General features: G+C 34.6%; 1 protein-coding gene across 1 annotated transcript in view; it reads right to left on the bottom strand.

The window, feature by feature from the left end:
• Positions 1-17,973, bottom strand: part of LOC145239836 (serine/threonine kinase-like domain-containing protein STKLD1) — a 91,331-nt gene that overhangs the window by 35,209 nt on the left and 38,149 nt on the right. The window contains exons 8-10 of the mRNA XM_080103384.1: positions 17,504-17,700; positions 10,228-10,301; positions 598-710 (exon numbers count right to left, since the gene is read on the bottom strand). Of these exons, the coding sequence (XP_079959510.1) occupies positions 598-710; positions 10,228-10,301; positions 17,504-17,700 (384 nt within the window). The remainder of the gene's footprint in view (positions 1-597; positions 711-10,227; positions 10,302-17,503; positions 17,701-17,973) is intronic.

Below are 17,973 nucleotides of genomic sequence, written 5' to 3'. Positions count from 1 at the left end.
TTATAATATATTTCTCTTAGTCTATCTTTTTACGTATCTCCCCGTTTCATTTTTCTCGGAAACTACTGAGCCGATCTGGTTAAAATTTTGTATGGCTATTTTTTATTATAAGGTGCGGCAATCTAAGTATTATGGTATCTGTTCAATGCTCAGTTAGGAATTACCAAGGATTTACAGGGATTAGTATTTATGTTCCACTTTTTTTCGGAAACTAATGATCTGATCTAGCTGAAATCTTGTATGGATTTTTGTTATAAGATGCAGCGAAGTAAGTATTATAGTATCCATTCGATGCACAGTTAGGGATTAATAATGATTAATATTTAGTATATAATGCAAAAATTAGCACAAATTTAACCATATTCAACCATCAATTTGACATATAGCACTCATTCTAAGTCAACGTCTATAACGTGTGCCAATTTTTAACGGGCTAAAAAAAATTAGTTATATTTAGATTTTGAAAATTGCAGATTATATATTAAAAAATAATAATCAAAATAGTATGGCGAGGTTCGAGGATGGGAACAGGCGAATACAGAAGTCCTCATTCGTTCAAGAAAAAAAGTAGGTCAAATAAATCAATTAAAAAACAACCTATGTTGGCCTGAAAAAATGTTCCACGCTCGGATTTTGCAGCATTTTTCTGGATGGTTTCTGCATCATTCAGCTTCAAAGATTCTTCAAGAAAAGGATGCGTTTTTAAATCCCTGTAAAATTACAAACAAATATTATTTTTTTCAACCAACTGTTTTATTATCTTCTATTATATATATATATACTAGCAAAAGTACCCGTCGTTGACTGGGTTCAAAAACAACTTAAAGAAAATGGACTCTGATTTATGAAAGTATGTTAGGTTATGAAAAGGAAGGACTGTAAAGAGATAGCTTCGAATTTGGGGGTATCAAAACTAAAGCAAAATATGATGAAAGTAAAAATGAAATAGATAAACCCCATAATTTATTATACCATACCTGTTCACACTGAAACACTTATCACAATATTCCGTGGATTTATATTAAAATTCTTGTTAAAGTTTGTGACATATTTCCATTCTATGGAGGTCAGGCGCAAACGAACACCCCATAATTTTATTATACCATATTTTTTTTCAAACTGAAACATAATTATCAAAATATACTTATGCAGATAGATATGAAAAATCTTTATTAAAGTTTGTGCCTATTTCCATTCTATAGAGGCCAGGCGCGAACGCAGACCCCACAATTTTATTATACCATCCCTATTTAAGTTAAAACATACTTATCAAAGTATTCTTATGTACATCTATATCAAAAACACTTGTAAACGTTTTTTGTTTTTTTTTTAATTTTTATTTCCATACTTTGTGAACCAGGCGCGAACACAGACCCCACAATTTTTATGAACCACCGTTCTGCCAGATCAAACATACCCATTCCTGTGTCTTGATACATCTTCTATCATTATATGTAATCAGTTTTTTAAAATAGTCAATCATATAGGAGCCTATTCGTGACCAGACATACACACACACACATTCAGCTTTATATATATATATATATATATATATATATATATATATATATATATATATATAAGTTGAGATTTTATTTCTGGCCCTGACATTGATATTAAAAGCGTACTTTTTCTATTTAAAAATTATTAAAACTAACTTCTTAATATACTCAGTCATGAATATGCGAGTGACTACATAGAGGTTAACAAATCTGTATATTCTTTTAAAAAACGAAAGTTTATAAATTAATTATTCCTGTTTTATGGTTTGTTTATTAGATGATTGATTTAATTTTGCTATTACCCTGAATTCTATTAATGTATATTTTCTATATTGTACATAATTGCTTAGCATTTAGGATTAAAAAAAAAAAGTTGTAGCACACACACACACATATACACACGCACACACACACACACACACACACACACACACACACATATATATATATATATATATATATATATATATATATATATATATATATATATATATCAATAATTATTTCATTACTAGCGGAAAAGGAGGCGCCTGGGCTTACCTGGTTGTAAAATACGCTTAAATATATATATTTTTTTAACTCACGCAGGGCCAATTCTCTGTGGAATATTGCATTATACATAATGTATAGTACTGATTTCAAAAGTTTTTTTTAAATGACTTGGGTGCCATCAGCTAGAATCAAAATCAAAACATTTAGTGCTTCAGCCATGTTTCTTACTGTTTCAGCTATCGCAAGATAGTTAAGAAAGATTTAAAATTAAATCACTTCAAGCTACCTCTGAATTTACGCATGCGCAAAAGTAATAGAAATATGTCGGCAAGCTGAATTAAACATTTTACATTTCAACTTGTAAACATATTTCTGTATGCGTGTTGTTTAGGGGAGGGCTGAGTCATAGTCACAGGTACATATCAGGGACGACATATAACGGACGATAAGACATCTATATAACAGTGTACACGGCGACAACAACGACGACGACGACGATGATGACAATTATTTGTTGAGAGTTCATATTTATAGATATGTGAAATGGACAGTTCTTTTTAACATGGAAAAGATTCATTGTTTATGAGGGCTACCGTTAACACTTTGGAAGAGGGGTTTCATACAATGTTCATTTACAAGATGAATCACAAAACACATTACCTTTTCGGTTGAAACGATGACAAAGACTTACAAATAACATGATGATATTTATTATTCCAGTTGGATGAGACGATCAGAGTTTCGATTGCCTTGCAGAATTACATTGTCTTTCTTCCCTTTCAGGTTCATTCCCAAAAGGGCTCCGACTAACTCGCTCTTCTGACTCTAACTGTCAACTCCACAACCCTCGGAATTCTCTCTTGCTTAACTCTGACTGACTCCTAACTTCTATATATGTTTGGAACTATCTTTCTTTGTGACGTCAGAAACGTGCTTAACCACGTGAATGTTTTTCTCACGTGGATTTACATACACATATGTCTCCAACACGTTTGGCATTCCTTAATTTGGTTTCCATTGTCCTAACTCTGACCTCTAGTTGTATCGTTATTTCTAACACAATGGACAATGCTCCACATTCGTACGATTGTATTTAAATTGCAATATGTAATATTCTAAATTTCTGATTACTGGATTCGGTTCTAGCCTTTTCCTTTAATAAATATTATTTTCGATCTTATTTATTTTGTTTCTCTAATTACCGGAATCTGTCCTCTCTCATATACAACATACATACATTATTTTACTTGTTATAAATGATCTTTGATGCATGATTATTATTTCCTGTTAATTTCAATGTTATGCGAGCAGTAGTTTAACAGTTTATTGGTTAAATATTTACACACAATATAAAGATACACACATATACATCTGCTGTTTTATTTATCTCTACTCTATTATCATATAAAAGGAACTCTGTGTGTGTGTGTGTGTGTGTGTGTGTGTGTGTGTGTGTGTGTGTGTGTGTGTGTGTGTGTGTGTGTGTGAAACACAGAGAGAGAGAGTTCCCGATAGACTCTGGAATGGCTTGGCCGATTTTTATGAAATTTCACACAAATGTACTTTATGTATCTGGCAGTGTTCTAAGATAGGTTTAGTATCAGAATGTCTTCGATAAGTATCGATAATAAAAAAAATCCGATGAAAGAAGAAACAGGCTATTTTTACCAAAGTTAACAGCCTAACGCCATAAGTACATTTGAGAAATTTTATCATCACACAAACGGAAAGGCCCGACATATAAAATCAACATTAAGTTCTCTAATATGACAGGGGTGTGTTCGAAATGAATGTTTCTGTTTAGAGCATAATTAAACCATGATACTTGACTTTTGCATTTTAAACTTTAATTGAAGCCGTTATATATAAAAAATAATTTTATAAAATCAACAGTTGGTTCTCTACAGTGCAATGTAGACTACAATGTATTGTGAACTGTCACTGCAAGGAGTCACGTGAAGCTTTCTCCCAGTGTACCGCGATGGGTCCCCGACTAGAACAGGCAATTAATCGATTTGATTGAAAAATGGGCGATTTCATTGATTTAGATGACTATAAAAATATAAGAGTGTAAAACATTTGTGTTGATCATCATTCAATTCCGGGCAATTCCCTGTTAATACAGAATATTTTTTAGGATTCATAATGATCTTTAATGAATCGAGATTTAGTCCGTGTGTGAAGTTATTGAGGTTGTGCAGAAAATTTGTTAACTTGGTGATACCATTGAGACACAGGATGGAGAAGATGTTAGTGTAATAGCTAGAATTAGAAATGGATTAGGTAAATTCGGGATCTTTTGAGGTTATTGGCTGGTGGATATGAGCGTTGTTACTGTTGATCAGGGGAGGGTTTCTGTACACAAAATCAGCTTTCCTTTGCATATCTATAGTGTAACCAATTTGGATAGAGTTGCTTTTTGTCAATATCATCTGCTACATGGTGATCCCTAAAAAATACCATCCATGGAACCATTAATAAAATTCACAATACAATCTGTAATCTATTTAGTACAAATAAACCTGTGCATGACTTATTCACCAAGTTTCAGTTATGAATAAATTGCTTCACGAAGAAAGAAAGAAAAAAAAATTGTTATCACATGCAGCAGCACGGTCCCAAACAACTTCGTCCGCACGACCCAACACAATCTTGAATAACTCCATCAATTAGATCCCAGAACACCTCCGTTGATTCAACACTACACGATCCCAAACAACACCATCAATTCAAACCCAAACGTCTCCAAACATTCGCATGACATGATCCCGAACAGCTCCATTGATTCGAACCTGAACACTTCTGACGATTCGACAATCACGAATGCAATGACTTTACACGACATGCAACCAGAATAACCTTGGCAATTACTCGCCGAATGACTGTTATTGGCTTTTTTATGGCCCTTAGACGAACTCATTTTTGCAGTTGGTAGTCCTGACTTAGACATTGGCATAAAATTCTTGAGCACTTCTGCTCATGCTCGTCATACGCCTGTCTGATTTTGAGATCACACAAATGACAATATTGGGCAGACCACTTTTTCCTGGTACTTCACCTCAGTGGTGCTTTCTTCTGTCACATTATTGAACTCTTCCTGCTCTGGATCGTTGAGTGCATCATCTTCTGAGGAGCTTCCTTCATGTGGTTGTTTGTACAGCAGTAGAGGCTTCATCTGATGATGAGGTAATTTCATCATGGATGGATTAAGCAATCATGTTGACACACAGGGTGCACATTCTTTACGTGGCGTGGTGGTCCATCAACTGAGACAGCGTGTTGGCTATTGATTTTCGTCACCGTATCAGTGTTGAACATTTTTCCTATGGATTTTTCACCCAAACAACATCTTTTTTTTTTTTTTACACAGTGGTCACCACTTATCAAGGCCCGGAAGCTACTCAGGGATAAGGGTTATTGCAAGTACAGTACGTTAGTGTGGAGATTTAATGAAGTGTTTACTTAAGAGGGCGGTTCATTAGGAATTTGTTAACGTTGGACTTAAAGACATCCAAGTTGTAGTCAGGTGGGAAGCAGGCAGACGGAACAGAGTTCCACAGGCGTGCAGTTCTAAGAAAGAAGCTTTGTTCATGGAATCTACGTTTTGATTTAGGCACAGATAAAGAGTGGGGGAAATTTTTCACAGTGGATTCAGCTAGACGGGTGTTTTTCATGAAGGATTGGCGAGGGGGGACCATAAATTGGAGTCCTTGTACGAATTAGTAACTGCATTGTCATGTTCCACCACTTCATCAATACTCTTGACACAGATTTTATCGAAATAAAGTACATTAACAGGTGCAGTCATAGCCATCTTATCTTCCTTGGATGTAATGTTGTGCCAGTACCACGGCCTCCAAGATCGTACACCTTGTTCTTGTGCTTTATTGTGCAATGGGACCTTTCGATTATTCCATTTCTCGTGGGTATGTGGGTGCACTGAAATCAAATGTGCACACCCACATCCATGTAAACTCAGCAAATATCTTTCCGCAAAATGCTGCGCCATTATCGTAAGCAATTCGATTGGTGGCCCCTTTTCACAAAATACAATCTCCAACTACTTAATGACGCTAGCAGAATATTGTTGGTGCAACTGCTTCCAGATGGCAAAATGGCTAAGGTCTGTCTATCAACATTATGTACAACTGAGTGCCGAAATGGGTTATCCGTACCAACCCTGCTCCAATTTTCAGCCTCCCAGTGAACTGGGGCTGGATCTATAGATTGGCATTCTGTGTAATCCCAATCATCGTCTGTACTTCAGCTTCAGTTATTAATGTGTTGACTAACTTTACAAATACAACGTCCTCTTCACACCAGACAATGTGTTAGTTATCCACCGATATACACATGCAGAGTCTATTCGTAAATGTATGGTTTTGGCTTTCCACTGCAATGCAAGATTGACACCTTGCAGCACAGCATCAAGCTCAGTTAAATTTATATGTTTGTCTTCATGTACCGCTCGGACCCAGTTTGCATCATCCACCACAGAACTATTGCTTTCCACAACCACGCTTCTGGCAATGGAACTAGAATCCACCCAGTGTAACATCTTCTCCACAGATACACCAGTCACCTTTCACTGGATCGTCCTGGTCTCGCACTTTGTCATCCCATTCAGTTGTTATAGTGTTTGCCCTTCGTTTTACAGACGCTGTGGTGACATCTAACCAGCCACCCACTAGGAAATGACCAGTCAGTTTCCCACACACTGAAAATACAATTCAATAGATAAGTCTATTGGGAACTACTAGAAAGTCACTTCCATGCTACCACAACACTTTTTCCTGCTCCTTCTGGACATGTAATCCCAACATGCGTGAACCCAGTCTCAGCTGTTTTGGGGTCTTGCTTGCCAGACCAAACTTCTCCAAATATTCCTTGACACGGGTTGCAGAACACACACTCTCATTCACAAAAATGTCGTCAATATAAAAAGATGTAACTGTGTTTATGATCTCATCCTGGCTGAGGACAGCATTAACAATGGCCTGTATTATTAAAGGGGAAACATTGAGCCCAAATACGAGGCGGGTAACACAATATCATTGTCCCTTGATCTCCACTATTTGGAATAAGCAAAGAGATTTGTCAACATGTATTTGTAAGTAGGCTTGGCATAGGTCTAATACTGCAACCTTTGGTTCTTGCTCTCACCATTCCCTTAATTTTTGCAAGCAAACATCTGTGTTGGCCATATACATATATGTAGTATTAGGAATCCCAGCTTAATTGCTATATAGGTAGTTTTAGAAATAGAAAGTTATGTAAGTATATTTTCATTTCTCAACAGCGAGTTGGCAGGGTCAGAAAAGGTTAGGTTTGGCAGGTATCAACCTAGAGAGAATGTACCGGAAATTAGGGGTGACACGGGAATTGTGGTTGTAGGCTTCCGGTTGATGACCACGTGGGGGGTTGAGATTGGTTTTGGGCAGCAGAGAATGTAGATCGGAGGTTTGGCTCTCCGACAACCAGGGTCCGAGATATAGGCTTGCCTTTAATAAAAGATTGAAGCTTCAGTCCAACTTGTTGTCATTAATGAATCTGTCTACAGTGACCACTCCCCAACGAGATAGCAGACCAGCGACCAGTAATAACAACAACACATTGTCCCATAGAGGTAAGAAGTGAACTTCATTCTGTGGAACCCCTGTTCTCACATGAATAACAACAATAACAGTATCAGAGAAATGATCTCTGAAATATTCAATATTTATTTGGTTGAAATATTTTATACAGATGGGTCAATCTGATAACAGTAACTATATAAGGGAGAACCCAAACACTGTCGTTAGTGAAAGACTCAACTTGCCAATAAACTTATGCCAGTTACAAAACACGGTGTTACTCACTAACTGCTATGCATATTCTTGGGAAGCAAACAAACTCTGGCCGTAGCCCCTTAGCTACTAGCATCTCAGCAAACAACACATATCACAGTCATAACTACTAAAATATAGTAACAGCTTATCACTCACATACATATCTTCGTCTATACCAATGGTTCTCAACCCATGAAACTCTTTTCCTCTATATTTATGTTGGTGGACCTTTATAGCTTATTCTATTTTTCATTAATAAAAAGAAAGCCAGAAGACTTATATCTATCTATCTATTTATTTTAAAGGAAAACTAAATCCATAGCAATGTTACATGGATTATGGGGGTCCATACGTACCCTTATTGAGAATCATTGGTCTAGACCTTTTGAACTCTTTTTGAACTCTTTTCTTCTTGATTCTTGACGTTTTGTAGAAATAACCAAAAGTAAAGTTTATACATGGATAGATTTTATCATTACTTTTGACTTTGCCCCTTTCCACTGCATTTCCATAAAATTCTTCCTAACACGAAAAAACACACATAGTAAGAATTGGAACCGGGTTCTACATCTCTTCCTAACGCCAACCTGTTATAGATCAGGGTCTGTGTGTTTTATCATGACACAGCGTCTAGGAGAGTTACCAGCTAACATCAACAGTCCTCGCTCGATTTCTTCAGATATTTAGGTTTCCAGGCGCAGAACACCCACCCTAATTTATTCTATAACGACGGGCATCTGATGCATTTCATACAAACACATCTGACTAGGACGATTCTGACACCATCCTCTAGAATTAAAAACTGATTAAATAGTTGTTGTAGCATTAGGAAAGGGTCATAAAGAAAAACTCGAACAACGGGTTTAGGTAGAAAAGAATGTATTGTACAAGAAAGTGAATACAAAGAAAAGGTCGTCGGTATGTTCTGACATGTTCAGTTAGACCGTTTGTAGTCTCAGGTTGGGTTGCGATAGTTCCCCATGAAAGTATTAGGCTCAAGGTTTTTATAGTGATTAGAAGAGTCCATTATGAGTGAATGGGTAAGTCTCCATAGCAATAATGGATCTTGCAAATGTTATAAAAATTTGTCCATACAAAAAATTAAAAACTATTTGGAAATAAATGCATAAACAAAGTTATTTTATTGTCCACTTTAGCTTACACTGTATTTCTTGTCTTGAGATCAAATTATTTTTAACAGTATGTTACATATTAAGTATCCTACGTCAAGAGCGATTAAATTAGTTTGTGTGGATTTTGTCAAGGGTCACATTGAGTATATGATAGCCCAGATCTATAAAATAGAATCATCCCCAGGGTTCAATGGAAGATGGGTGATATAAAATTGAGGAAATAGCAACAGATCAAACGGTAGGAAAACAGTTAAATGGTGATGAATAATGTCACGTTTTGTAGCTGAAAGAAACAAAGGTTTTTCAAAACAGACTCTTCATGGAAGCCATGCAAACAAGACACGGCCAATAATGTAAAAACCTGATAATCTCAGCAAATCTTACAATGTTTCTGCCTGCGTGCCTCACTCATGTCAATTAAGTCATGAAGTTAAAAAGTAAATAATTAGCTAAGATAATATTAGTCTCTCTCTCTCTCTCTCTTTCTCTCTCTCTCTCCTGAGTTATTCTCTCCAAATAAAAACCTTGAAGAAAACTCAGTGAACGTCTTCTTGTGTTCTCTTTCTTCGTGTAAAGAAGCTTCTTTCTGTAGCAACCACTAGACAAAACTGTGATAGTCAAAAGGACCAGAAAGCACATAAAATATGAACATATATAAACACCCCCACATATGCATGAAGAACTTCTTTATTTGTTATTGAAATTTTTATATTTAGAATGTAACATCACTGTGCTTGTTTTACAAGTATTTTAATGGAATGTACTTTGACGAAGCCTTCGATGTAAATCCCCCCGACTAATCCAACAAGCCGACAAGCAGCACAATCCCACTCCTTTACTGTAGAGATCTGTTGACGTTGGAAAACCTTCTACTCTAATACTTTCTTTCTTTGAACTGCTTTGGAATTCCCTCCCAGTCTCCTGCTTACCTGACTGTACTTGCATGCAGAAATTTAAATCTAATGTGAACAGACATCTCGTTGCTCAACTCCCTACATAGTCTGCCTGTAGATATGGTCCCAACTAATAGTCCCTTGCGTCTAAGTGGCACTGTGCCTTGTTTGGGATAAATAATAGTAAAAAAAAACTTTAATTCAATGCTTTAATTATTCATGGCAATTATTTTTCTAGCACCAAACCAGTTAGTTCGGAACTGCTTATTGCTGATCTTCCGAGGAATTAAATTTACAAAAAAAAAAAAAAAAAAAAAAAAAAGATCTACTTCTGGTTTAAAAGAAACAAAAGAATAAATGAAACTTTAACATAACTTACTTTATCGTTGGTCTTTTCTTGGGATTTAAATGAAGCATATTTTTGATAATATCAATAAGTTCTTTGGAATATTTCTGAAATAAAATTTAAAATACTGAACTATAAGTAAATTAAAAAGAATTTTCAATCAAATCTTAAGTCGATGAAAGATAATTTATTTTTTTAAATCTTTTCATACTTGCATGTAATGACACAAGAGATGAATTATTCCAAACATCTGATACAATCAATGTAAAGGTCACATCCACAAAATCAGTAAAATAAAAGTTACAGCAATGAATACAAAATCATTAAAAAAATAAGTCACCAAAATAATTGAAAAATTTTCATAAAAATCAAAGTTAAAAAAATTAAATAAAAACGTCATAAAAACGACTTTTGAGACGAAAATTAATAATTCGTATTATTTGGATTCTTCAGACTACTGTTCTAATCTTGAATGTTATTTTCGTAACGTTTTAGCCGATGTAACCTCTGGCCTTCTTCAAGCGGATCTTTTGAAATGAGGATTGATAATTCGTATTATTTGGATTCTTCAGACTACTGTTCTAATCTTGAATGTTATTTTCGTAACGTTTCAGCCGATGTAACCTCTGGCCTTCTTCAAGCGGATCTTTTGAAATGAGGATTGATAATTCGTATTATTTGGATTCTTCAGACTACTGTTCTAATCTTGAATGTTATTTTCGTAACGTTTTAGCCGATGTAACCTCTGGCCTTCTTCAAGCGGATCTTTTGAAATGAGGATTGATAATTCGTATTATTTGGATTCTTCAGACTACTGTTCTAATCTTGAATGTTATTTTCGTAACGTTTCAGCCGATGTAACCTCTGGCCTTCTTCAAGCGGATCTTTTGAAATGAGGATTGATAATTCGTATTATTTGGATTCTTCAGACTACTGTTCTAATCTTGAATGTTATTTTCGTAACGTTTTAGCCGATGTAACCTCTGGCCTTCTTCAAGCGGATCTTTTGAAATGAGGATTGATAATTCGTATTATTTGGATTCTTCAGACTACTGTTCTAATCTTGAATGTTATTTTCGCAACGTTTTAGCCAATGTAACCTCTGGCCTTCTTCAAGCGGATCTTTTGAAATGAGGATTGATAATTCGTATTATTTGGATTCTTCAGACTACTGTTCTAATCTTGAATGTTATTTTCGTAACGTTTTAGCCGATGTAACCTCTGGCCTTCTTCAAGCGGATCTTTTGAAATGAAAATTAATAATTCGTATTATTTGGATTCTTCAGACTACTGTTCTAATCTTGAATGTTATTTTCGTAACGTTTTAGCCGATGTAACCTCTGGCCTTCTTCAAGCGGATCTTTTGAAATGAAAATTAATAATTCGTATTATTTGGATTCTTCAGACTACTGTTCTAATCTTGAATGTTATTTTCGTAACGTTTTAGCCGATGTAACCTCTGGCCTTCTTCAAGCGGATCTTTTGAAATGAGGATTGATAATTCGTATTATTTGGATTCTTCAGACTACTGTTCTAATCTTGAATGTTATTTTCGTAACGTTTCAGCCGATGTAACCTCTGGCCTTCTTCAAGCGGATCTTTTGAAATGAGGATTGATAATTCGTATTATTTGGATTCTTCAGACTACTGTTCTAATCTTGAATGTTATTTTCGTAACGTTTTAGCCGATGTAACCTCTGGCCTTCTTCAAGCGGATCTTTTGAAATGAAAATTAATAATTCGTATTATTTGGATTCTTCAGACTACTGTTCTAATCTTGAATGTTATTTTCGTAACGTTTTAGCCGATGTAACCTCTGGCCTTCTTCAAGCGGATCTTTTGAAATGAAAATTAATAATTCGTATTATTTGGATTCTTCAGACTACTGTTCTAATCTTGAATGTTATTTTCGTAACGTTTTAGCCGATGTAACCTCTGGCCTTCTTCAAGCGGATCTTTTGAAATGAAAATTAATAATTCGTATTATTTGGATTCTTCAGACTACTGTTCTAATCTTGAATGTTATTTTCGTAACGTTTTAGCCGATGTAACCTCTGGCCTTCTTCAAGCGGATCTTTTGAAATGAAAATTAATAATTCGTATTATTTGGATTCTTCAGACTACTGTTCTAATCTTGAATGTTATTTTCGTAACGTTTCAGCCGATGTAACCTCTGGCCTTCTTCAAGCGGATCTTTTGAAATGAGGATTGATAATTCGTATTATTTGGATTCTTCAGACTACTGTTCTAATCTTGAATGTTATTTTCGTAACGTTTTAGCCGATGTAACCTCTGGCATTCTTCAAGCGGATCTTTTGAAATGAAAATTAATAATTCGTATTATTTGGATTCTTCAGACTACTGTTCTAATCTTGAGTGTTATTTTCACGTTTCGGTTGATGTAATTTCCCAGCTCCTTCAGGTGTTTCTTGTCGAACTGGGGAATCTGCAAAGAACTCTTTACTTAACCCATGTAGGTAGCATGCACTCGTTCAATCACCCATTACTAGATAGAAATTCTTAGTAATTTGCAATTATATTTTTAATGTTGTCAGCACTGAGGATTGAGCCTTCAATCACTAGAAGAGTATAACTTTACAACTGAATTTTACCACATACTTTATCCACTATAGCGACACTGAAAATACAACTGCAAATTACTTTGAACTTCTACCCAATCATGGCTGAGTGATAAGAGTATGCTACCCTCATGGATTAAATAAGGAGTTGCGTTCAGAATTCAGTGCAGATTCCTGAGTTCAACAGAAAGATTTTTGAGTACAACAGAAATATTCTTGATTTCAACAGAAAGATTCCTGAGTTCAACAGAAAGATTCCTGAGTTCAACAGAAAGATTCCTGAGTTCAACAGAAAGATTCCAGAGTTCAACAGAAAGATTCCCGAGTTCAATAGAAAGATTCCTTAGTTCAACAGAAAGATTCCTGAGTTCAACAGAAAGATTCCCGAGTTCAACAGAAAGATTCCTGAGTTCAACAGAAAGATTCCTGAGTTCAACAGAAATATTCCTGAGTTCAATAGAAAGATTCCTGAGTTCAACAGAAAGATTCCTGAGTTCGATAAGATACATTTGAGGAAGATCAAAGATTTCATTTACTGAAACGTAGTGAAAATAACACTCAAGATGAGAACAGTAGTCTGAATAATCCAAATAATACGAATAACGTTGTGTTTGGTTGGAAGATATGATTGTCCTGATTCTCATTCGGTAGAAAAACCAAGTATCATTTTAAACTTCTCGAAACAGACATTGTTGCTTGTTTGAAACTTGAGTTTTGATTTTGTTTAGTAGGAAAATCTCTTTGTTACAGAAGTTGCCGAGACCACATGATTGACAATATTGCTAGTGTCAAATTCAATAACAAAGACAACAAGCAGATGATCGCAGTCTGTGCAGTGAACGCACATAAATGCAATTTCACAAATGATATAACATTAAACATGTTGGTTATATAACAAAATTAAAGTTAATGACGTAATTTATAAATTTAATATGTTCAAAGATTTTTTAAGAAAGGAAACCTATGGTTTTCCTCCTAATTATAAAAAGAAAGAACACCTCTTTAAGACAAACAATGAAAAGGTTCATTCAATATAAGAAGTAGACCATTTTTTTCAGCGAGGGCTGGTATACCGAAGCTCCCAATGGGTCATCAGTTTCTATGGCAAGGGCTGATGAGTTGCTGTATCCGGAGGACGGTGGCAGGCGACAGAGTTGAGTTCTCTTTGCTAGCTAACTGTAGTTCCCAAAGGGGGCTAAAGAAGTTTCTTAGGGAACAGATGAATCGATGCACCCCACCAGATGATTGGCCAGTGTGTGGCCGAATCACTCAGCGATTGATTCACAAGAGAAAATGGATCATTATTTTGTTTGCTGCTACAATTCTTATACATAACAAATATTAACAACAAAATCTATTATGACGTGCTATGTCTATCTTTATCATTGAATATATGGTTAATTGGCAGCTTTAGTCATTTAGAACTGCTTTAAAGCTTCACCGCTCACTCAATTTTCGACTAAATTTCAAACAATTATTACAGTTTATAGATCACCTTCTCAGCTATATTGTGAAAAATATTCTCAATTTTCGTTCAGTGAAACAAAAGTTATGAATTTTCTGGTGTTCAAAATCGTAAGAATGTGTAAGGAGATGAGCGGTGCTTTTTATGACTGGTTTCCATAGCAAGCACTCGCTTCAGCGACTACTGTTGCTACTAATTCACTGCTGTCTCGAAAAGAAAAGTAACAAGTGAAACAGACAGAATGAAAGCATGAAAGGGAGATAATTGGTGGGATTTTATTGAAGCAGACGAGTGCCGTATATCGTTATTACATATGTGTTTATGGGGGCAAAAGAATAAGACTGAAATTAAACAAAGAACAAGTGAATTTATTTGAAGCCTGGAAAAATTATGGATTACAATAGAAAAATGCGAGCATGAAAAGTAATATGGTTAAGCTTAAACATGGAAAAGTAAAGGACTAGTTGTTAAAACCGGAAAAGAAAAAGACAGGGTATTCTAGTAAAAAATATAATAAATTTATAACTTGAAATATTGCAGCATTAAGAATTTTTTTCAAATTCAATTTATAACATTATAAAATCAATTCTGAATTCTGCAATACTTTAAGTTATAAATTTATTATATTTTTTACTAGAATATCTTGTCTTTTTCTTTTCCAGTATTAACAACTAGTCCTTTACTTTTTCCATGTTTAAGCTTAACCATATTACTTTTCATGCTTGCATTTTTCTATTGTAATAGATGTATTTTGCGTGTAACAGTTAATTAATTAATGCATAGAAAACCGAAATCGAATTTCTAGGGCCGTGAATGTGTAGTAAGACTGAGACGTGATTCAAGCGAATGCTAAAATGCAAATGGGTCTAATTGCTACTCTCTTTCTTGCTCCACTTCGTTTGGGTTCGCCCTTTTTGTCAGTTCCAAAAGTGAGTAAATTTTCACAAGAACGTGTTAATTCAAAGTATTTTCAACCCATGAAAGTCATTTCAAACCCCAAAAGTAAAAAAGTTTATGTCAAAGTAATAAGCCCAGTAATTTCTATAAGAACAGTGATCAAATGAGATTTTTCCCAGAATTCTCAAGCCGGCCACAGCTTGAACAAGACCGAAAAATCTATCCTCAATACCACCCCACCTTCGTGACTTAGATTTGGGGAGCTAAAAAGGGCTCAATGATTCCCATACAAGCCTACTTCATTTCATGCACACATTCTTATAAACTAGCAAGAGTTAAGCAAACAGAAACAAATTGCTTCTCACGGCCATACATGCACTACTATAAGAACAAGGTAAACCAACGCACACACATACACAATGCTACTCTGCCAAATACCCACATATGTATATTACTTACATATGTATATTCACACTATGAACCTTTTGACTTGTGACTACTAACTCAACTTTCTTTGCCGAACACATGAATGAACATTTTACTAACAAAAGAATAACTTTTATACGCTTATCAGATTGTAGATATAAAAATGTTTTGTTAAAAAATTTTGTTTTTATCAATTTTTCATTTACAAAACTCTGTTTATGCTTTAGTTAGCAGTTGCTACCTGTGGACCCTTCTATTCATTCAAGGTTTTATTTATTTGCATGCTCTGATATATATATATATATATATATATATATATATATATATATATATATATATATATATATATAATTTTCTTCATTTGTTATAGCATAACTTTTATACCACAATTTATATTGGTTGTTGGTGTGGTTCTTGACAATACCCACAAATGCTACGTCGTCCAGAAAATGCCCAAAAAGGTCAGGGACTATGCTACAAATGCAATTGTGAATGCCTCAATGAGAATTCAGAAACCAAATAATTAGATCTAAAACAGGCATTAAACTGATGATGATGATGATGATGATGATGATGATGATGATGATGATGATGATGATGATGATGACGATGATGAAATCGGTTAAAATTAAAATAAAATATGATTTTTTTTATGATTACTAGTTATTAAAAGTGCAGTTAAAAAAGTATAATAAAAAAGAGTGCAATTAAAATAGTGCAGTTATTCTTAGTTTATCAAGTCCTGATCCAAAACGGCTCATTGTGTAAAATGTGGAGAATTTTGTTGCTATTATCCTCCTCATAATGAATTTAGTCACTGTTTAACTCCCCTTAAAATGTGATAAACCGTCCTCATGAGTAATCGAATTTTGTTCATTTCAAGTAATATCAACGAGAACAATTATAACACCATGAATAAATATTTGATGATATAAAGAACTTGAAGCATAAAAACTTTTACGAAAATTAGCGGATTTGGTATTAAATAACACTTTATATTAGGTTGGTACAAAATAATGTTTTTTGACATGAGTTTGAACATCAAAAAACGACATTGTTTTTGTACCAACCTAATAGGCCATCAAACATCAACCAGAAAAACATTAATATTGTTGTAATTAATATTGTTGAACATCTACGGGATAATTTTCGGTATATTTAGTGTAGGTTTTATTTTTTTACTTGAAAGTAAGTATTTCATAAAATTATCCTATTAATTTATTTATAAATGTAATATTTCATATGAGCATGATTATGGAAAAGCACCACATATCAATATGTCGATAAGGCTAGAGATATTTCGGTTACACTCAACAAGACCTTAGTCATATGCTCTTTGGTCACCTACTTAAAAATGCAACCACACTTAGAATTCGCACCATCAGGTTGGAACCTCTATTTGACTCACAACATGGGAAATGATGGTGGTTAAGTGGTTAATGACATGGACTGACGACTTGGGCGTTCCAAGTTCGAATCCAGTTCATTCCATAAAAAATCACTTTCACTTAGGATATTTACCACCTTCACATGGTCTCTCCCATAAGTGTGTGTGTGTGTTTTTTTTTTTGTTTTTTTTTGTAAAAAGAATTCTGGCTAGAAAAATATCGAAAAAAACAATACTAACAATAGTATCTTCAAAATTATTAATCATCATCAACAACAACAACAACCAGAAGCACGGTTTTGATCTTAATGTGTTTAACGTATGTGCATATGCCTACAAAGTCAGAAAGCAGCAACCCCGTTATTTTTCGTATGGACGCCATCTTAACAAAAAAGGATGTAACTCTGTATTGACGAATACAAAGCTAAATCTCTTTGTTGGGAACAAAAACTTATTCTGGGGGAAAAAGTAGTATAGTATAGAAATTGCATAATTTTAAAATAAATTAGCAAATTAAATCATTACCAGACAACGTCGCGTAGGTAAAATACATACCCTTTGCAAGTTTTCATACAATTCATCTAACGGTTGTGAGTCTTTAATTTTAAGTAGAAGCTTCTCAAAATCTGTTCCAATTTCAACAATTATGGACGAAACAACAGATAGCATTACAGCTCCAATACCCCAAACGTCAATTTTTTCCTTGTCCGGTGGTTCCTCCAGGCTCATGCCAAGCTCCGGCGGTTGCCAAACTGAAGAGAAAAAGGATGGCATTAAAACAAACCATGCAAATGCTAATTAGGAATTTTATTAATCATTTTAATCGTTTTTGTTTTTTTTTTCATCAACTTCCCACCTATTCAACACAGTACAACAGGACTACTTCTTGCAGACTACAGCATGGTCATTTTCAAATCTAATACCAACGAGTACTTGTGATAAACCATCCTCATGAGTAATCGAATTTTGTTCTTTTCAAGTAATATCAAAGGGAACAATTATAACACCATGAATAAATATTTGAA

This window comes from Euprymna scolopes, chromosome 19 (genome assembly GCF_053919585.1).
Source record: "Euprymna scolopes isolate OS-2025 chromosome 19, ASM5391958v1, whole genome shotgun sequence".
Classification (NCBI taxonomy): Eukaryota; Metazoa; Mollusca; class Cephalopoda; order Sepiida; family Sepiolidae; genus Euprymna; species Euprymna scolopes.
This window is presented reverse-complemented; position numbering and strand designations above follow the sequence as displayed.